The following is a 22170-nucleotide window of genomic DNA, read 5'->3' as shown; positions in this document are numbered from 1 at the left end:
TCAAAGGTCATGAGCTGCCTCATGCAAACATCACCTGTAGGGAGCAAGTTCCTTTGTTGTCTCCTCGTGTCATGTCAGCTATTGTGACACTGAAATTGTTTTATGCCTGGATAATTTATGCAAGGACCGTGATTAAGAACAGCAACACACAGAAAGACACCCTCTCTGATATTTTCTTTAGAGAGAGGGCATCTGTGACACAGGCTATAATAATCCCTCCACTCCATGAAGCAGGTATCAACAGGGTTAAAATTGCAGTACATGGATAATTCAATAAATGGGAGTCAGGGATTATAAGAGTGTCCTCAATGGAGCAATAACTTCAGCCTACAAGTACATGTATAAAAGGTGTCCATTACAAAAAACATTTAGCTAAAGGGTGTAATGACTTTTAACACTTACTCTTGTCATAAAGTGATTATGAATGCTGTTAATAAACTGCATCAACTTGAACCTGAACACAAACATCTTGTGCAGCAACTCTTGATCAGGAGGTGATGTTGAAACTGGATCAGTTGATTCAGTCTCGCTTTCTGTTTCATCTTCATCACTGGCATCACTCTTTGTCTGTTGTCTGTCACCTTTAAGATCTAACAGAACCAATGTGCAATCAGCAGGAGGGGCATAAGTGCTAAAATTAATAGTACCCCTGCAGTAATGAACCTGACAGTGTGTAATTACAAACACCATCTAGATCTACCAACTCTAAAAACTTGGTTGCAAACCCTTTTAAATGTGATTCATATCATGAAATATTATATGACTATAGCAGTACCAATTGGACTGCCTCTTGCTGTATTATTCCGGCAATACAGGTAACTTACAAAGTTGAACTGACGTAATAACATATTAAAATATTGGAATCCCTTGAGTTTTCAAAAATAAACACCCTACACATAAGACTCACTAGGAATACAAGATATTGAGTTTGAAAAACTGAGCACTCCAAAAATCAGGATTTCCTTGTATCCCTAACAAAATTTAGAACAAATAGTGACAAAAAGCAATAATATTATTACAGTCGAACCCCTATTAAGCAGCCACCTAGTTAAACAGCCACCTCTAGCAAGCAGCCATCTATTATTATCTCTATTAAGTGGCCAACCCCTTTTTAGCAGCCACTATCCCTTTCCCCGAGGGTGGCCATGTAATAAGGGTTAAACTGTAAAGTTTTCCAAAGTAAAATTCAACATCTACACAAGCAAATTGATTGTTTAATAAAATAATTGGAAAATTATGCAGAAAACCTGAAAATCTAAGTTCATCCAAACTCCACTTTGCCTGTTTCAGTTTTAACAGGAACAAGAACACAAGATTGTAGAGCTTTTGACAAGAACTGTCAATGACAATGTTAACTGGCCAGGGTGCCTGCAACAAAAAGAAAGTTTTGGCAATACAGTCAACAACAAACACCCTTGCGCTTAGACTGTTCTGACACCGCATTCGCTGGAAGAAGGAAGATTGCTTAATACACTGAGAGACAAGAGATCAGTCCATTAATTACTGTACCATGCACTGAAAAGTTGCTCATTATGGTTCTAATCGGTTTGATTTCCTTAATTGATTAATTAACAGATTATTGTCCAGTAATTATAAGCCTTGTTTGCTCACTGATAAGATCTGATGAGCTGAACAGTTAAGAAACCTATACGGAGTCTGAGAATTAATAAGAAAATAATATGATTGTATAACATAATTACAACTAAAAAACTCTTTTTATGAAGCAATAGTTCATTTGCTCCTGACAATGTAAATGATTAATCATTTAATGAAGTACTAACCCTGTAGTCTAGTGCCATTCCATGCAGTGATTGACCCAGCTGGCTACGGCTTGTTGCACCACTAGTTGATAAACTCACGACTAACCTAAAACACAAGTAAAGGACAGTCCCTTGAAATCAATGATTGATTCCAAATTTAAACTTAAAAACTGAGTGGAAGGCAAGTAGGCAAAACTAATCTAGGTACAGTGCAAATGAAGAACTGATAGTCAGAGGAAAAGACTAGGGATGGAGGGGGGAGGGAGCAAACCTGAATTCGAAGGGTAGAGGGAAAGATGGAAGTTGCAAACGAGCTAGGAATCAATAAGAAAGAGAGAAGGAGGCCAGGAGGGAAGGATGAAAGCTAGGCATGTGGGTAGCTAGATAGCTAGGATGTATGTTGGTAGAAACACCCTTCACCTCTCAACAGCCTCTGGAAAGCGTGGTTGTAAAGCTTCCTGTATTAAACTGTTAAGGAATGAAATGTCCTGCCACACTTCACGTTGCCGTGCCTGTAAAAACATTAATTAAAAATGATCTTTATACCGTTGCATGTAACTGAAAAGTTGCACTCATATAATTATTTCACTTCCACCAAATAGTTGTGGGCTTGTGGTGTGGCATAACATTCCAATAATTTTGATCAGCTTACCTTGTTAAATATTTCAACATAAAACTGATGCATTGCATCACCAGCCTCCAAAAGAAAGAAGTTCTATAAATAAAACATTAAGAAAAAAACATCATGACCTGATCCGTTTTCCTTATGATACATTATACTGGCAGTAGTATAACGTAACATAACATGACGTAACATAACATAAAACCTTTTAATTTCAACACGATAAGAGTTAAAGCATGAGAGCCTTCAATTAATAGGATAAGTGTTTCTAATTCACCAACCCTCATTGCTGCTAAATGATCCAGAAGACAAAAGTCTGTTTTCATAAGTTCAATAATGGAACAGCTTGCCTATAACAAATACAAAACTTAACCATTAAAATGCAGAATTTGTCGACAATATACCACACCCGCCAAAAGATCATGTGGTGGCAGATGGTAGAGAAAGACAGGGTTCGTACCCTTTTTCAGAAACAAACTTCCAGGACATTTCCAGGACTTTTCCCGGACTCAGATTGATTTTTCCAGGACTCTGAAATTCACATCACATTCTCCTTACTGTCTGCCATACATTTCATACTTTTTTACTTGAGTTTAAGAGATTTCCAGAACTTTCCAGGACCAGTAAACCTTTTCCAGGACTTGAAAGTCCTGGAAAATGCCACAATAAAATTCCAGGACTTTCCAGGTTTTCCAGGACCCGTATGAACCCTGGAAAGAGCTGAAGCAGTGTTCAAGTCATGGCAAAGGACCGGCAGGTGTGGAAGGATTACGTTGCTGCCCTACATGCATGCCACCAAGACATAACGGGCATGAGTGAGTGAGTGAATACCACACCCTTTTCAACAATAAATTTATTACTAATAGTAAAGTTGAGAAGCTGCCAAATACTTGCTTTGGTCTACATCTAAATAGGATTGTGGTTTAATTGTGATCATAATTATTTGGAATACTGTTTGCTAATTTATAAACTGACCCGTGTGCAGGAGTCTTCAATGAGAGGTGTAAGGCACTCGGTCAGCAATAACTCAACTGGTTTGAGCAAATTAAAAACCCCTGAGACAAAAATAAAATTCAAATATAATTACAACTTGTGTAAGTCCATGATAATGACTTTCACAAAAAAAAGAAACAAAAGGTATATTAATTATCAACTTCACGACAATAGCAACTGGCCAGTGAATATGAAACACTTTATATTGACAGAGTTGAGGTTTGGATTTGACTGAATCCAACTTCATTACATACATTTGCAAAATATGCTTGCACAAAATTATTTTTCACTCCACTACCTGTATAGCTTTGATCTGTTTGGTTAAAATGTTTCACAATACTCTCTATACAGTCCTTGATCAAAGGGAAGATTTGTTGTAGCTACTCATGCATATCAATGTGTAGAACTAGCTGTATCTTTAATCTTTAATCTTTAATAAAAATTCTAAATTACATTACGTTGAACAAGTCAATCCAATGAATTTGAGGACAGCTTAAAACAGAATACCAGATTCCTCAATATAAGCTGCCTTAGTGTATCATTGTATGATTGTATACCTAGTTAAAAATTACTCTAAACTCGTATCAAAAAATAAGATAATCACGGTAAAAAATTAGCACTGAACTTATTGTAAAAATAAGCAAACAATTTCTTGTGGAAGACTGACAAGGTGTTAGACTCCCTGATGTTAAGAGGTAGTTCATTCCATGAGCGACAAACTAGTATAAAATATGAGTTCTTGTAACTTGATAGAATAACATTGCCTGCAAGGTACTTATTAACAAATAGTTCTTGATAGCTGATGATGTAGCAGTTTTAGCTAAAGAAATCTTCACTGAGCTAATGTTCTGCTAAGAAACACCTCTTGAAAGCAATAATGCAATTATTGGTTGTACCTGAACAGATCTTTTCAAGTTTTCCAGCAACAGCACTATAGCAAGAGAAAAGACAATCAGAATCTTATCAATGAATTCTAAGATTTTTTAGCAGTTTTGTTGACTAGACATGAACATTTGATATATCTTCAAAAGAGCACTTGAGAGCATCCAAAAATTGATCTTCACTTTGGTCCAGCGTTCAAACTATACAATCATCACGAGCTACAAGTATGCAGCTCATGTTCAACTTTACAATTAAAACAAGTACCTTCTTTGTGAGTTCTGGCTATTTGGAGATGAGTCCATGAATGAGAGCTTTAAGACATGGTCACCAGTGTCATCTATAACTGACACTACTTGGTCAGAATCAGCTATGATGTCTATAAGGCTTGTTCCATCTTTTTTATCCTGCAGGGAACTATCCACTGTCTCCTCTGATGCTGCAATTGACATGACATAATTTATAGAGGATAACATGAGCACACATAGATATGGAATGTCACGTCGAGTGTTGAACTCGATATCTCACAAGTGAGCAGAGCAAGTTACGAGTGAGAAGAAGAAAGCACGACAACATGAGAAGAGATGTTCTGGACATATCTACAAGCAACCATTTATTATTTTGTTTAAATTATATAAATGTACTCTGACAATAAAGTTTTTGACGATTTTCCGAAGATTTCCGAAGATTCTACAAAAATTGTCTGAAGGCCACATGAACGTTTCCGAACATTTTCTGAAAATTTCCAAAGATTACCAAAGACAACTGAAGATAAACAAAGATTGCCAAAGACTTTTGAGGAAGATCCGAAGATGTTTTGATCATACACCAACAAGTATAAGTACAGTTCAAGGGTCAAACATGATATTAGTGAAATCATCAATATCTTCACTTGTCTATTTCTAGTGAAGATATGGAAAATATGCCACCCGAGCCCAAGAGGTGGTTTCGTATGAATTTTACGAGTGGTGTACTGTATTTTCAAGTAAAACTCTTGTCTTTATATCAATAATAAAAGATATGACATGGAATGGTATAAATTAAAATACAGCATGACGAGAGGGCAAGGCATGATATGGCAAGTGACATGATGGGAACTGACATGGAATGATGGCATGACCATGAATGACTTGATATGACATGAAAATAACAGACCAACATTGACTGGCATGACATGAAAAAACACAAGTTACTGTGCATTATTTTGCATTAGATATGTATGCAACACAATTTTGGGCTATTTTGTATTTTCATCCCAAAATTGCTTCACATCCACATTGGATTACATTGATGGGAAATCAACCCATGAGAAGGGCTATTGAGATAACACAACACAAGATAACGTGAAGTGATACAAACTTAAATTGTCAGGATAGCAGAAAGTGATGGAGCATGACAGACTTGAGATGGCATAAAATGACACCCCATGGGAAGAAACGACAAGATCAAATAACATGGTGTGATATGATGTGGCATGACATACAGTGTGATATAGGATTGTAGGTATGGCATGACAAGGTTAAATATCATTGATATGACAAAAAGGTAGTTACATCACACATAATATAAGTTAGTCTATAACTTACCAGGATTACTTGATAACACAGTCAACAGTTGATCCAAAAACTCTTGGTACAAGGAACCTATGTAGTAAGAAGTACAACAGACAACATTTTGTCATAATATATGAATTACTGATAAATGAAATTAGTCAAGTGTTACATCAGTTGACAAGCTGTAGAAGTCCCTCCAATGAAAATGCTACAGATGATCTGATTGGCTGTACAATTTGCTGTTTATCACATGCAGCCAGCATATAATTATATATTTCTTTAAAAAAATTAACAATTTTCAGAAGCATATGAAATGAAATAGGTTTATAAAAATAATGGTTTTCTGACCTTCGGTTCTAAGGGAGTGAAGTTCACCCATCTATTGAAAAGAAAGAAACTTACAGTGAACTTTAAGACAGATTCATGAGACATTACTAACACCTTTCAACAGCATGCAAACTCTCCTCAAGCAATGGTTTTGCGTTTCACTGCCATCAATTATCTTAAGTAGCAGACTTCTCAGGAAACAGACGTTTAGTTCAATGGGATCAAAAGGTCACATCTGTGCCTGGCCTGTTGTGACTGGCTCATTTTGATCCATTTTGTTTGTTTCTTTTTTCCAGATTTGTTGGTTGACATCAGGGAGACATGGTGGCCTTGTGGTTAGTGCGCTTGACTTCAGATCAAGTGCTCCGGGATCAAGCCCTGGCCAGAGACATTGTGTTTTGTTCTTGGGCAAGACACTTTACCCTCACAGTGTCTTTCTCCACCCAGGTGTACAAATGGGTAAAAGCAAATTTAATGATGGGGGTAACTCTGCAATGGGCTAACATCCCATCTAAGGGGAGTGGAAGTATTCCTAGTTGCTTCATGCTACAGAACCCAGGATAAGCTCTGGGCTGATGGGCCACTTGGCTCATATGCAGACTTTACCTTTTACCTTTTTTACCTTGGTTGTCATCATACACTAACTTATGATTGATGGCACCCAAAAATGCAATCATTAGTTAGGCTTTGAACTTCAGAGTTTGCATGTTATTGACAGGCACAGCCAAGTTGATTGAACATTATAAGTTAATGATATTAAACTTAAGTTTGATGTAAGTGTAGATATTCAGTCTCCCTTCTATGGCTGTGAATCCTCACAAGTCCAGTGAGCAAAGTTTAAGCATGACAACTACATGTATCTGATGAAAATTAAAAAATATATATATTTAGTTATTCATTAATAAAAAATTTGATCCAAGCATACCTTTCCAAGGCCTTGAATTAACTCTACAGACTTCCCAGCTCGAAATATCTATTTATAACAAACGATCAAGTGTTGTTGATAGATGTATATATGGTATTTATTTATAGTTTTTTAAGTCAAAAACACACTCAGGTATCTTACAGTTATAGTTACTCTGTAATGTACAGGTTCACAAAGTGGAATACAGTAATAAGTGCATGGTTTTTACATCCAGTGTTCAAAGCCATACACTTGTGTGTTGTTATTACCTGGTTGACAAAATCCTGTAGAAAGCAAGGGACAACAGATTTTAAGGGTTGATTGGCACATCTAATAATCACACCATCAGACCAGAATGATGAACTGTCTACACTGATGGTTTGGATTCTGTCAGTTGAGAGAGAATATTAAATTATGATGAGCTCACGAGCTTGCATCAAATATTTGAGTTTAGAGTAAACCGTGCATTTTGCTTAACTTTGAGTTAAAAATGATGTTTTGCTCTTTTGAGGAAATTATGTTTTGTTATGATATGGCTTGTATTTGTAGCGGATCTAACGCGTGTTGTCATTGACTAATTCTAGGGTATTATTCTGACTCTATCTGTAATGCCCACAGTCCGATTACAGGCATGCAAAAACAAAGCAAAAAGCCATATGATATAATAAACAATTATTAACCTCGCACGTGCGCTCTTTAAGGGAAAATCTCAAACCTTGGCCTTGCCGTATTGTCCTTGCTATCTTTCGGTCAATTAACCTGTGAATGCAGACATATGTCCGGCTGTTGCTTGTCTCCACTGAAAATAACGTCTGTGAACCCAAGCCAGGAAACAATTTCTGTGACGTAGGAATTTTAAGCCAATCAAAGTTTAGCTCAAGTAGCCCCAGAACTGCTGAGCGAGGTATTCACTGCGAGGAGCACTCGAGTTTCATTCTATCATGGAATCTGATTGGCCAAGGAGAAACAAAAGTCATTACGTCACAGAAATTGTTTCCTGGCTCGGGTTCGCAGACATTATTTTCGGCATAGACAAGCAACAGCCGGAAATACCTCTGCGTTTGCAGGCTATTGGTCAATACAGCAAGGTCTTGGTTTGAGATTAATTTTTCCCATAAAGACCTAAAGGTCGGCACACACGAGGGGATAGTCCTTACGACTAGTCCCAGCAACTAGTCCCCTAAAGAGTTTACACGAAGGGGCTGGTCGCAGGGACTTGTCCCACAAACAGTTTGCACGATGCGTTTTGAGGAACAAGTCGCAGGGACTTTTCCTAAAAAAATCCAAACCAGTTTGAATTTGTGGAACTAGTCACAGGGACCAAATTTTAGTCCCTGTAACTCGATTTTGTGGTAAAAATGGCTAGTTCACACGATGAGACTTGTCCCCTCAACTAGTTGCAGGGACTAGTTACATAGACAAGTTCCCTCGTGTGTGCCGAACTTACCTCTCAGTTAATAAGTAGTTACTGTCAGTAATAATGTACCCATAAAAAAACAACATCAAGATACATTTTGCTTGAACTTTGGAAAAGCACTTGTCAGCACTGTTATTGTGCTGAGCTATAATTCCTGCTACAAGCACGGTGCTTCTGCCATTTACTAGTACAAATGGGTTTTAGCAAACTAAACCAAAAGTAAATTGAATTTAAGTATAATATTAGTGATATTATTAATAAGTAATTTAACAGTTTAACTGACCTTTCAATAAAAAACTCATTATGTGGGTCACAGACATACCCTGATGTTACCCACTCATCAATAAAACGAAGACAGGGTTCCACACTTTGAAGAAAAACTTTTAACAACAGGCAGACCTGAAAACCAAAAATTTAAGGAATTTTTTTTTTTCATACTTTGGGTTTATTTGTATTATTTTGAACCAAAAGAAACTCAAGAAACTTGAGTTCCACAGAAGGCAAAATGCTAGTTTGTCATGCATGTACAGAACTGAATGTACATTCACAGTACACATACTATGAACTGCAAATCTAACGTTGCACATTAAAGCTCTCGTGGTCAAACAGCAGGGGTTTCATCAATGTTTTCAGCAAGAAGGCAATTGGTTTTCACAGGCGGGCAAAACTTTTTGAATTGAACCTATTTAAAAGAACAACCTCCCACTAGATGGTCAAACCAGACCAGGCAGGCAAAATCATCCATACATGTAAAGCCAGTCAATTTGCCAGCCCTTAATGAATCCTCTGAAACAGAAAAAAGTTCTGTATCTGAGTCAGTTTAAAGTTACAAATAAGCTTTATTACATGGCCATTTACTAGGAAATATAAGATTAATAGTCAAATTTACATTAAATAACAGTCTGTAATGTCAGTCATTTTTACCTTCCATTTTGCTGCACCACCATGTCCATCAGTTTGAATAATGCTTCTGTACAACATTGTTAGAATCCTGCATGTTCTCTGAAAATGTACAACACAATCCATACAGCTACATGAAAGTTTAAGAACACCTACCATACTTCAACTGGGCTATTGACAACATTTAGCATTTTCAATTAATCCAAATTATGGTTGCTTCTAAAATACTGTAAGTACATCATTGTATATTTAATTAATTAACTGGATCCTCATATATACTAGGTAAAGGTAAAAAAGGTTAAGTCTGTATATGAGCCAAGTGGCCCTCCAGGCTGGAGCTTATCCTGGTTTCTGTACCATGAAGTGACTAGGAGTATTTCTACTCCCCCCTGGATAGGATGTTAGTCCATCGCAGGGTCACCCCCCAGCATTCAATTCGCCGGTACCCATTTATACACCTGGGTGCAGAGAGGCACTGTGAGAGTAAAGTGTCTTGCTCATGAACACAGCACAATGTCCCTGGCCAGGGCTCGAACCTGGACCAATCGATCCAGAGACGAGCGCACTAAACACGAGACCACCATACTTCTGCAGAAATAAAGGTGGCTGCAAATAAATCATACCTGAGCATTGTTTAATTCCTCTGTTTCAATAAAAGTAGCCTGGTAAATTCTGTGTAGACTACTTATCTGATAAACAAAGCAACATAGATGTATTAAATATATTATTTGCTACATCTTAACAACTACATGCTAGAGTCTTTTGCATGTACATGTAGTTGTTGAGATGTTAAATATAATTACCTTTTTCCAAGCCTGATGGTCTGGATCTCTCTGTGATGGATTACGAACATGCTAGCTACATTGTAGTCAAAGGATGCAACATGATGGCTGCTGACCGGGCCCCAGTGGCTTGAAGGCTGAATAAACCTTTCACTGGATAAATCACTATCCGGTGGATAGCGCGATTTGGTTTGTTAACACTTATCCACTGGTTAGTGATTCAACTGGTAGATAGCTTTATCCAGTCTCTGGGGGAAGGGCTCCAAGAAGACTAGAATTCCATGAGCTCCAGCACACTTAAATCACTGGGCTGTGACCATTCTAATCATACATCTAACAGTCCAATGTTTTATTCTCACCTCATCTAGTGTGTTCCTCAGTTTGTTCTGAAGAAGTAATAATGACACTGAAACATCTACAAAAAAAAATAACTAACATTAACAATAAATTAAGGATAACAAGTGAACATAATTGAAAAATAGTAATAAATCTACTTGGATACATTTCTAACACAGACTGAAAATTCTTAGCTGTTTAATTTAAAAATCTTTTTTTTTTTAACTTAGAACTAGCTAAAAATTCAAACTCTAAAATAAAAATCAAGTTACTGCCAGATGTTCAAATATTGTACTTCTGTGGAATAACACAAGTGACTAACGACTAGGTTACCTTGCTTGACAATGTCTTTTTCAATAGATGACAGCAGCGCTTTGTATTCCTAGGTAAAAAAGAATTTGGAAATGAGGGTCAATAAAAGATGTCTCCTGAAAAATCTTTGTCTGATCAGCCATGTCCCTGCCTACCTCAAAGTAACAGGACAGTGCATTGGCGAATGCTTGCAGTGTTTGGGTTGACTTTGTCTCTGGATCTAGAACTGATGACACAAACTTCTGTAAAGAAACAATTTGTTGGCCAGCCGTAGCAAATGACGACAGTATAATAGAGAGACCCTCCTGGTGATGAAAAGCAAAAACATGAATCATAAGATATTAATGATTATTGATAGCTTGTCAGCCCAATGCTTGCCAAGTTCTGTAATGCATGAATCCAAGTTAACGGCCCAGTATTGATCATTATGCTTTCTGTGCATCTGTTATTGTTTTGGTTTACATCATGGCAAGGTTTCTACTGTTTTCCAATTCTGGCTGCGCAGTGGACGTGCAATGCATCCTGGCCAAAAGTGGGTTTTAGGAGATCTGTTACTGTAATGTAAAGATGTTGAGACTTTATTTACAGACCGTATTAACTACACAATAATATACCTTGTAGAGTGAGTGATTTACATATTAGACTTGTATAATTATTGGATACCAACAGACTTCCTCTGTCAATAACTTTCTTGCTTAGACCAAGAAAAACCGTCAAAAACATTTTGAAGAAACTGAGTTTAAAATTGTCAAAGGTGGAGTAGAAAATAAATAAATATTTATTATTAATATGGTTTGAGTTTGTAATCGATATAAGGCATGCTCTGATTGGTTAAATCTAGGGCATTATTAATTATCTTGAATGCTCACAGGCCGATTACAGGCCTGCAAAGACAAAGTAAAAAGTGATTTATTAACCTTGAATATTCAGTCTTTATGGGAAAATCTCAAGTCCCGGCCTTGCTGTAATGACCTTGCTTTCAGTCGGTCAGTATGTCTGGGTCGTGGTTTGAGATATTCCGGTCAAGACCTCACTCTCGGTTACTCAGTTAATAAGTAGTTAATAGTAATGTTATCTTTTATGTATTGCTAAATCAATAAACCACAGTGTTATATAGTAATCCTTCACTATATAAACTGTAAGTTTGCAAACTGAAGTACTCTGTTGAACAATTATAATTTTACTTTTGACCTGCTTACTAGACACAACTCACAGGGGTTAGATGAAGAACTTGTATATTGTCTTTAACATCTATTGTACCATTCTGATGCACGTGTCTGTAGACAAATGTGTTCTGTGCTCCTGAAAGCATCCTGTAATACATAGAGCAAAATATAAACTAGTACTAATTAGTAATAAATTGGGTTACAAAAGCTTCTTGAAACAATAGTTAAAGTGGAATCTGTATTCATGAACAGATTCCAGTAAATTGGCAAGGTGACAGAATGTTGAGGCTGGGCTACAGTAAAAATCTGCATGTAAGAACCTAATGCTGGCAGAAATTCACCATTTTAATACCCAAAAATAAAAGAACCTGTTTCACCAAGCAAGATCAAGCAGGTTCTTATATACATTGGTTACAGTAAATAATTATGAACTCTTGTTATAGACACAACACTGTATTTACATTCTGTTATCAGTTTTGCTAGGCTTATCATAATACAGTTGTGAATAAATACTCTTTGACTATATTTAAGGACCAATCCCAATTTATTCATTGTTCTGGTAATTAAGTATGGGTTGTTGACCAAGCGTGAGGTCAAGTTGGCTGGATATTAGCCTTTAGGGACCGTTCATTTTTTATAAGGTAGGGGGGGCTGGTGGGATTTGGGGGGGGGGGCATGCGAAAAAAAAATGGCTTTCGAGGGGGGGCCATCCCAAAAAAATAAGGGGAAAAGGGGGGCTCACGTGAAATATTTTAGTAAAACTTTAAAATGGCATCATGTTTGAATATCAAAAAAATTGCTATAGAATAAACATAGAAGGCAGGATACAAATTTATTATAAACTTTCCATTTGCTTTAAAAAAACGTTTGGCAACAAAAAGCATTTGTAGCTACTGAAAAGAAGTATTTAACACTGTTATTTTCGAATGCAACTTTCACTGGCAGTCATCTTCATCTTCGCTGTTGTCAAGTTCTTCGTCGCCGCTTGTGCTGCTATGGGAGTCTCTTCCACCAATGCTGCAAGAAGCAGCAATGCTTTCCGTCAGAGTGTACTCTTCAGGGTACATGAAGGTGTAAACATAATCTCTGACTTCCTGCTCAAGGTTGGTGGTGATTCTGCTTCTTGCAGCATTGGTGAAATAATTCCCTTCCAAGAGCTGTGCGATGTATGGCCCATCTCTTCTAAATAACGACGTGGCAACATGCTCAACTTCAATACACTCTTCCGGGACGGCCGTTCTAGGAGGGTACACAAGGCATTGTGGAAGATCATTTCCTAGCGGGTTTCCAACACAGATTCCATAAACTCGTTGGACGTTGTTTTCAGTCCGCTTCCTCTTTCTTTCATTTGACTTTCTGTGGTTTTCTTTTTTCCTTCTCCTTTTGTTGATGTGCTGTTTGAGTATGCCCTTGAATATGCTGTTATAATTGCTCTTCTTATTTTCTAGTGCTTCCATGTCCTGCGTGACCTTCGTCAACTTAGCTTCTATAAATTTGATCTGTTTTACATTAAAACTGTGGGCAAATTCTTCGCCCTGCTTTAAAGCAAGCCCATTGGACTGAAAGAGTGTGGAATCGTGGCATTCAACTTTTCCACCATTGCTCTGTGTTCTTTGATGGAGAAGTTCAGTTTTCTTCCATCACTGGGCTTCAACTGGTACCCTGGCATGGAAAACTCACTCGCCCTTTCTGAACAGCCATCCGCACCTAGAAAGATTGCTTCTTTTGCTTGTAAGATGTCAAACTGCCTGGATCGTTCAGCTGTAAACCTTTTCTTAAACGACTCGTCGCTTTCGCCATTATTGCGCATTTTGGAATGAGCCTCTTTCATGATTATTATGGACGTGCCCCATTCTACATCGTGCAAGACATAGCAGCACTCAACTAACGTCAAGGAGCTTAAAGCAAAAATACGCACGCAACGTATAGCATCAACCCCATTTTAAAGACGGGGTTTGCAAAAGAGGAGGAAATAAAAAGGAGGAATAAACCTATACATCGAGCAAGAGAAACACAAGCTCGATCAGATAGCTGCGAGAAACATAGGAATGTCTCTAGACAAAAGTATAGCTTTCTCAAAGTAAAGCTACGGCGTCTCCGAAGGAAATCGTAGGAGAACAAATATGATATCCGTGATAACGATCTACCTACTGTGCTTGCAAACAGTTCTAATCACAGCCGGGCCCGGCGTCACAATATAGAATGCAAGTAAGCAACATGTTCACGGTAAATTTCATATTTTGTCCCTCAAAAGCAAATTCATGGAGATTTAAAAGCATATCTTGCAATAGAAATGAGCCTAAACAATGCATAAACACATGGCAAATTACACAGGTGTCAAACTCAACGAGTCGACATGCAGATAACAGCAGAAACCATGCAGACCTATGACCTGTAAAAATTTGCCATAGCACGATCTAACGGCTCAACTCCACTAAAATTCCTCCTTATTACACAACATGAAGTGCCCTTCATGAACACGAGTGAAGCGACAAGAAAGGTCGAGTGACCGAACAGAGAATGGTAAATGTACAAATGTCACGAACCGTAAAAGTCGTGTAGGCTAGTCAACCCCATTTTACCTTGAAAATTAAGAAATTTTAAACCATAGATAAATTTAAACCACAACAAGTATGCTAAAATTTATAAAAGGTAATTCACTATTTGCAAGATTTGAGAACACTCGTAGCTTTTTGTTTACCTGGACAGGGCAACATTTATACATGCCTATCACTAGAGTAGAGGTAAAAACCTTCCAAATAAAGACATCTGTAAATTAAATGTAACAATGTGTTTCACACAACACATCAACAGATTTCCAGTTTTTTCGCAACACTTCGTACTTGGTTCAGTATCACAATGCAGGAGCAAGGAAAGACTCTGTTCCAGGCCACTGTTACTTCCGTAAGATTGAGAAGTTTATGAATGAGCACTATGAGGAGGGGGAGAACTACAGAGAGTTTCTAAAGTTGTCCTGTCAAGAAAAGGTAGGAGAAATTTGTTCTTTTTGTTGTGAATGGACTGGATCACCCATAGAAAGATATCCTAAACCAGTTCCTGACCATTCCTGCCTACTGGAATACCACTACCTCTCCTACCAGAAGACCTCAAAAGAAGGGCGTGCTCCAGATGACTGGCAGCCAAGGGTCCAAGCGAAGAAAGAGCATGGAGGTGGCAGGCTGGTTTTATCTGACCCAGAGAGCGTTGCTCTATTTGCAGATAAGTTTATTGTCAAATCAAAGTTTGTGGTGGATTATCTTCAGCATCTAGAAGTGCTGGAATTTAAAAGGAAAAGGAGAGCAGAAGAAAAGGCAAAGTTAAGTAGGGACGCAAAAGATAAATCATATGAGGATTATCCTTGGACTGAGTTGTGCGAAGATCTAACCAAGCTTAAAAAGCAACGTGTTCCAGAACAAAACAAGTACTTGAACCACCACGGGCTGAAGCAGCATTTGAAAAGCAGCAAGAGTGAGAAAGTAAAGGCAATTGTAAGACATTCATGCTTGCGGCAGAAGAGTCCTCTCTGAGCTGGCCAACCAACACTGAGAAATGCCAGGACATTGACACAAAATGACAACAGGGTAAGTGCTGACAGCAGTGAAACGGATGAAAGTGACAATGATGAGTATGACAGTGATGCCATTGACTCTAGGGGAGAAGATGACTCAAGTGATGTCATTCTTGCATTCATCAATTCAGATGAGGAAGATACCAGTGAGAGGCCAAATGCCACACACTCAGGGCGAGCCATAACTAGGAGATCCGAAATTGACTTCTCTTTCTTTTGATTTGTTTTTTAAACAACAGCTCTCTGTAGTATAGGGATTGTAAATATTGTCTTCATAGTGAGCACAATAACGTGAAGTAGGGGGATAATAGAGAAATATTAAAAAAGTTGAAATCTAAATATTGTTTGTTCAATTTTTTTTTTTGGGGGGGGGGGTCATCCCAAAAAATGACCGCTATAAGGGGGGGCCATGTGAAAAAATTGGTAAGCTGAGGGGGGGTCATGCGATTTTTAAATGGTGCTTCCCAAATCCCACCAGCCCCCCCTCCCTCATAAAAAATGAACGGTCCCTTAGTCTTTTTTTGCAAGTTTATGGACCGAGACGGAGTCAATATCCAGCCATCTTGGTCAATATCCAGCCATCTTGACCGAACATGCTTGGTCAATAAAGGATTTATTATATGGCTTTCGTGGAAATTTTTCTTGCGGGACACAGCGGGTAGTCCTGAGCGGGGCAAGATAGCTCCATTTTGCCTGCTCGGGTAGCCAATCACAGCACAGGATTTGATTCATCTTGCCTGCTCACGGAGCTAGCCATATAATAACAACCATTAGTATCTCCTTCGTAGAAATTAAGAACCTAATTAAGAACCTACTTAGCCTAAATTGCCAATAACTACCCCCAAAATACAAAAACCTATTTTGCCAGACTTAATTATTGTGATAATTTAGCACAGAGAAACATCTTACCACAATGTTTCCCTCAGAATCTGAGTCTCTGTCAGCGTTTGATTACAATTACTTTGATAGAATGGATTACGTCCACTTTGATACGTGTCCCTAGGATCAAAGATTTGTTGTAAATTAAAAACACTGTCCCATGACTTCTAATAAATCTGTAATGTTCATAGTTTTCTGAGGCAGTGACTATAAAAATGCAAAAATGTACCCAAAAAAACCCCTTTATAATAGGTGTCAAATGTACTGCTATACATTTGACTAATTGGGGATACTATAAATAAAATAAATAAACAAATAAAATTAATTCAATTAGAACATACACTACTAAGAATCCCAACTGGTGGGAAGCAGCAGACAAGGAGTTGAACTCGAGCTCTGGACTACCATAGAACAAATCCAGAAAGCAGTAGGGAGGATTTGAACCAGGGACCTACAAATTCAAATCTAGTGCCCTAAACCACTCAGCCATGTATGCTGCCTCCACAGTAACCACAGCTGCTTAAAGTCTAATAGTTTAATAGCTGTACATGTGATACAGATGTCGCTATATAACACTATGGCATTCACTGTACCATGAACCAGCCAAAGAACAGTTGCTCCTTTCGGATCTATCTGTGTGGTAGTGATTAGTTAATGATTCTTGCCAATATTGAGCAACTATTTGGTCGGAAATCCAGCTTCTGTCCTGCAGTTTATAAAATAAGACAGAGTTCAAATAGTTACATTATTTAACACCTGTCCAATAATGGACAGATCACTGGTGAGAAAAAAATATATAATTTATGTATTCAACAAAAAAGTTTAAATTGTTCGTAATTATTTTATTTTTGACTGAAGAAAGAAAATGAAAAGCTTACAGTTCAGTTAAATACAAACAACAGACAGCACTTCAATATGCACCTGGCTAGGAATGGAGCTTGCGGTAATTTCCCTGTCTGTGACACTATTTCTTGTTCCTCTTTCAGACTGATCCTGACTAGATGCCAGCTGTCTCTGATCAAGGCTGATTGCAGCAGAATCACTTGTCAACTCTAGCTCCTCATCCTGTTTGAGAATGTGAAGTCAGTTGAGAATTAATTAAAATCTTTGTTTAAAAATAGTGTAGTTTGATATATTAATAAATTAAATGACTCTAAAACTTGCATTACATTATTTTCATTACACAAAATGATAAATTAAATCAAATTGCTATTTCAGTCCTTCTTTTGTCAGGGAACTTAGACATGTAATCTCACAGATGCACTAAGAGATTCTAGAAAGCGTTTTTTTTTTCTGAATGTCTGTGGAGTTATGTAGTAGTATGTAGAGAAATCCACATGATTCCTTTAGTAGTTATCAGTTTACAATGTGACATACATTATAATTATTTAAATATATATTCTTACCTCTTCATCTGACCAATCCTGCAGATAAAAAAAAAAATTACTGTAAAATATAGCAGCTATTATTTTTAAATTATTACAAGTAAGTTATCGACATAACATGACCGTACAGTATATTGACATCTGTGGATGTATCTAATGTTATGATAAGTACTAGGTAATGGTATGAATTGATTGAACTCAAGCTCAATAGACTATCAGACAGGCTGGCACTTATCTTTGGTTTTCATAGCCTGAAGTGACTCAGAGTGTTTCTACTCCCCCCTTGATACAGGGTTATCCCAGACTATCATTTAATTTGCTTTAATAAATGCTGATTTGTACACCTGGACAGAGAGAGGGGCTGTGAAAGTAGTGTCTTGCCTAAAAACACAATCAAGTGGCAGGAGAATAATTATTTATATTTGTACCAGATACTGTTGATTGGGAAGACCAATAATTTCTTCTTCTTCCCCATCAAGTAAATAACTTTTCCAGTCGAACCACTCCTCCCCTGTAATTCAAAAACATCACAAATTAACTATCCGTATACTAACTACATGTGCTTATTAACTGAGAGCCAGGTCATCGCTCAGTCAGTACGGCAAGGTCTCAGTTGGACATTTTCCTGTAAAGACCGAACATTTGAGATTAATAAGTTGTCTAGTATGACTTTTTGCTTTGTTTTTGCAGGCCCGTAATCGGCCTGTGGGCATTACAGAGGAATAATTCTCTAGTATTAGCTAATCAGAGTGCACGTTATATCGGCTACAAACACAAGTTATATACAACTGTAGATAATAAAGAATGATAATCACTACCTCTTTCAGGTACACCATTGGAGGTTGAAATAAACTTCTTTTTCATGCATGCCCAGTGGACAACAAGTATGGTGCACATGTTAATCAGGGCCAATTCTGTTTTGTCAAATTATTTTCGATTGATTACTTTTTCATTTTGTTAAACAATATTTGCAACTCTACTCTCTGCACAACTTTAAGCCTGCTCCCAAAATATTCATGTGGCTTCACAGTTTAGATGTTAGAGCAAATCATGTTTCCAGCAACTTTATGTAAGAGCTGGTCATAGATTCAAATTGCATTGAAACCTGTGTATCACTACCAAGACACACAAGAGTCAGTATCCACCTGTCTTAGAATTATACATTGCAGAAATTCACCTCAAATGTTTTTTACCCAGCTACTTTGCCGTGGGTGCCCTGCTACTTAATGGAACCCCAGAAAAATCAAGCCTAATATACAATACCTGGAGTGTCTTGTGGCGGCGGTGGTGTATAATCCACATTAGTTGGAGAATCAGCAAGAGTTAACAGTAGTAAAAGGAGGGAATAGTGAGCATCGGTCTACAAAACCAAAATAAATTGTTGTAAATGGGTTATGTGATGTTTCCTTCATATATGTGCAGTGTTGGAATTTAGTGCTCACCCGCTCGCCAATGTGAGTGTGAAAAGCGACGGGTGACTACAAGTCATTGATCACTCGGCCATTCTGTGCTTTTTTTTACCTTTTAACTTACCAAATAATTTGCCAATAATATGCAACATTTTTTGGGAGGGGAGGCATCTTTCTGGGCAAGTGCTGTCAAAATTTGGTTTCCAATACTGCATGTACTTCTAAGTTACCAAATGGGTACTAAATTAATTTAACCTATTGTGATTGCTTCACTTTAATTATGTTCTAATCACATATATACAGGTAGTCTCATTACTACAATTGACACATTAATTCCACACTTCCACACCTTACTTTCCTGGGATTTTGAAGTCAAAGGTAAGTTGAGGAATCTGTTGCATAAGTCCGTTAGAATCTCTGCCTTCTCTGACTGAGAATGGATATTTAACTTCTGGCAAACTCTGTCAATAATTACAATCAAAATCTAAAAGTCATTACAACGAAGCACGAATATCACTTGTTGAAATCTTATCTATTCTCCAGAACATCTCACTTCTCAGAAAATTAAGTATCCAGTAAAAATTCACTTTGATTGGCAGCTTGGTCAAGCATCAAGAATGCTTTGCATCGAGTAATTATACAAACACAATCAATGAACAAGTTACAAGTACAGTTCCAGTACAGACTGCAATATGCCTTGAGAGTAAAGAAAATTAATTATAACCTTCTACTCAATCTAAGGAATTAACGACTTCAAACTGCTTAAATTTTCCCAATATCAGTGGATCGTTGATTAAAACTGTAGTAATGCTTGATTGTATCAAACTAGTACATTATCAGCTCACCCATCAATGTTTCTTTCCACGTTTTGACTGTTGACATCCAGATACTGATGAAACCTATAATTTATGAATGATCATAACTGAATACAGTGTGTCATATGTTACACCTTGAGGGAGATGTGATGGCCTGATGTCCCAGGGGGGGGGGGAGGGGGGAGGGGGGAGGGGGGAGGACTTCCATATAAAAAGGACAGGGGTGCTTGTTGTACCTTTAAGGGGTTAAAGAGATGGTTTTGATATCTCTTTGGGTGTTTAGCCTCAAAAGGTCCATAGGAGTAGTTTTTGAGGTACCTTACCTTAGGGTATTAAGGTATTGAGCCGAAAAAAAATAGAGGAGAGGAGATAATGTTTTGTTTCAGAATTCATACCTCTTGGAGGTCAAAAGATTTCAAGCCACGCCCACAAAAGAGAATCTTGGTACCTCTTAAGGGTTCTTTTCAAAATTTCCCGCAAGCACCCCAGTCCTTTTTATATGGGAATTCCCCCCCCCCCCCAACTGGGCCTAATGCCTAGAGCACTGGACTCTGGATTGTATAGTTCCAGAAAATATCCATACCTCCCCCATGGAAGGGATTTTTTTCCAAGACCCCTAACCCCTCTGGAAATTCCAATTAAACTTGATACATTTCTTTAAATTTTTTGGTCTTAGAGAACCACCCACCCTCCAGGAAATTCCAATCCCTTCTGTGGGGCGAGTATGGATATTTTCTGGTACTGCACATTGAGTGTCGTGGGTTTGTGAGACCTGCAGGCATTTTCTAAGTTATTTTTGCAGGGTTACCAGAAAACCCAGCTAGGGCAACATACTTTACCCTCACAGTACCTTTTAAGAGTACCACTATCCACCCAGGGACATAAATCAGTACTGGCAAACATTACAACCATTACAACTGGCTAATATTCCCCAGTAGTTAATAAATTTCAGTAGATGTTTTACAAACATAACAAAGGCAGTCCACAGCAATACTTTTATTAGCATCTCATAAACTCTGGCTTAGATATAATTAAATAAGGTGCTTACAGATTAGTGCGCTCGACTCAGGATCGAACTCTCCAGATTTGAGCCCTGACCAGCGACATTGTGATGTGTTCATTTGCAAGATGCTTTACTGTCAGTGTCTCTCTCCACCAGGTGTATAAATGGGTACCAAATGTAATGCTGGGGGTAACTCTGCTGGGGGTAACCCTGCGATAAACTAGGGGCAAGTACATGTAGAAATACTCCTAGTCACTTTATACTACAGAAACTAGAGATAAGTGTCAGCCTAATGGGCCACTTGGCTTGTTTACAGATTTTACCTTTACCTACCAGCACCAAGATTTACCCTGTAAGAGGCCTCCAAACTAGCCTGTGAATGCAGATGTATTTCTGGCTGTCACTTGGTTCCGCCGAAAAATAACGTCTGCGAACCGGAGCCAGAAAACGATTTCTGTGATGTAGGAATTCTAAGCCAATCACAGTTTAGCTCAAATAACCCCAGAACTACTGCGCGAGGTATTCGCTGCGAGGAGCACTCGAGTTTCATTCTATTATGGAACATGATTGGCCAAGGAGAAAAAAAAGTCATAACGTCACAGAAATCGTTTCCTGGTTCGGGTTCGCAGACGTTATTTTTCGGCGGAACCAAGTGACAGCCGGAAATACGTCTGCGTTCGCAGGCTACCCCCGAACTACCCTAACCAAGCCAACCATTTTGCTCAAAGTATGACGTTCAAAGAGGTGAAAAATGTTTGCCCCTCCTCTTACTGGTCCAGAGAAGCCCATAGCTCCGCTCTGACCTACTCTCCTCCTCAATTTTGTGCAAGGTATTTATTAAAATAAGGTTTATCCGACTCACCGAAAATTCGACAGCGCAAACTGCACGGAGAGTGTGAAATTTCTGGACGATTTCTGCAGAAAGAAAAGCATTTTACCTCTAAAATGATTATTTATATTTCTTTACATAACATGAGCTCAAACTACCTTAAAACCTGTCAGAGCTTTCACAAACTCTTCGGTCAATCCTTGAATATTTGGATCCTTCAGTGAAATAGGCGCCATTTTTTTGTTTTTTTGTCACCCAAGACGTCATGTAAGAGTACACAAAACAGAAAGCATGCGATCACGCACATCCTTTTTGAAGTCGACCGCTTGGC

The 22170-nt window shown here is 38.0% G+C and overlaps 1 protein-coding gene across 1 annotated transcript in view; it reads right to left on the bottom strand.

The window, feature by feature from the left end:
• LOC145495006 (gamma-tubulin complex component 5-like) overlaps positions 1–22170 on the bottom strand; it is a 26393-nt gene extending 4223 nt beyond the window's left edge. Inside the window, exons 1-30 of the mRNA XM_081474581.1 lie at positions 21998–22170; positions 21873–21925; positions 20038–20091; positions 19542–19653; positions 19047–19143; positions 18212–18294; positions 17805–17822; positions 17320–17463; positions 16992–17104; positions 16429–16518; positions 11999–12098; positions 10941–11090; positions 10807–10855; positions 10497–10552; positions 9979–10044; positions 9380–9457; positions 8739–8854; positions 7308–7425; positions 7060–7107; positions 6156–6186; positions 5841–5897; positions 4522–4693; positions 4272–4306; positions 3358–3437; positions 2664–2732; positions 2413–2475; positions 2181–2272; positions 1782–1866; positions 1248–1368; positions 403–590 (exon numbers count right to left, since the gene is read on the bottom strand). Of these exons, the coding sequence (XP_081330707.1) occupies positions 403–590; positions 1248–1368; positions 1782–1866; positions 2181–2272; positions 2413–2475; positions 2664–2732; positions 3358–3437; positions 4272–4306; positions 4522–4693; positions 5841–5897; positions 6156–6186; positions 7060–7107; positions 7308–7425; positions 8739–8854; positions 9380–9457; positions 9979–10044; positions 10497–10552; positions 10807–10855; positions 10941–11090; positions 11999–12098; positions 16429–16518; positions 16992–17104; positions 17320–17463; positions 17805–17822; positions 18212–18294; positions 19047–19143; positions 19542–19653; positions 20038–20091; positions 21873–21925; positions 21998–22075 (2616 nt within the window). The 5' untranslated portion in view covers positions 22076–22170. The remainder of the gene's footprint in view (positions 1–402; positions 591–1247; positions 1369–1781; positions 1867–2180; positions 2273–2412; positions 2476–2663; positions 2733–3357; positions 3438–4271; positions 4307–4521; positions 4694–5840; positions 5898–6155; positions 6187–7059; positions 7108–7307; positions 7426–8738; positions 8855–9379; positions 9458–9978; positions 10045–10496; positions 10553–10806; positions 10856–10940; positions 11091–11998; positions 12099–16428; positions 16519–16991; positions 17105–17319; positions 17464–17804; positions 17823–18211; positions 18295–19046; positions 19144–19541; positions 19654–20037; positions 20092–21872; positions 21926–21997) is intronic.

The sequence above is a fragment of the Orbicella franksi genome, chromosome 8, assembly GCF_964199315.1.
Source record: "Orbicella franksi chromosome 8, jaOrbFran1.1, whole genome shotgun sequence".
Lineage (NCBI taxonomy): Eukaryota > Metazoa > Cnidaria > Anthozoa > Scleractinia > Merulinidae > Orbicella > Orbicella franksi.
This window is presented reverse-complemented; position numbering and strand designations above follow the sequence as displayed.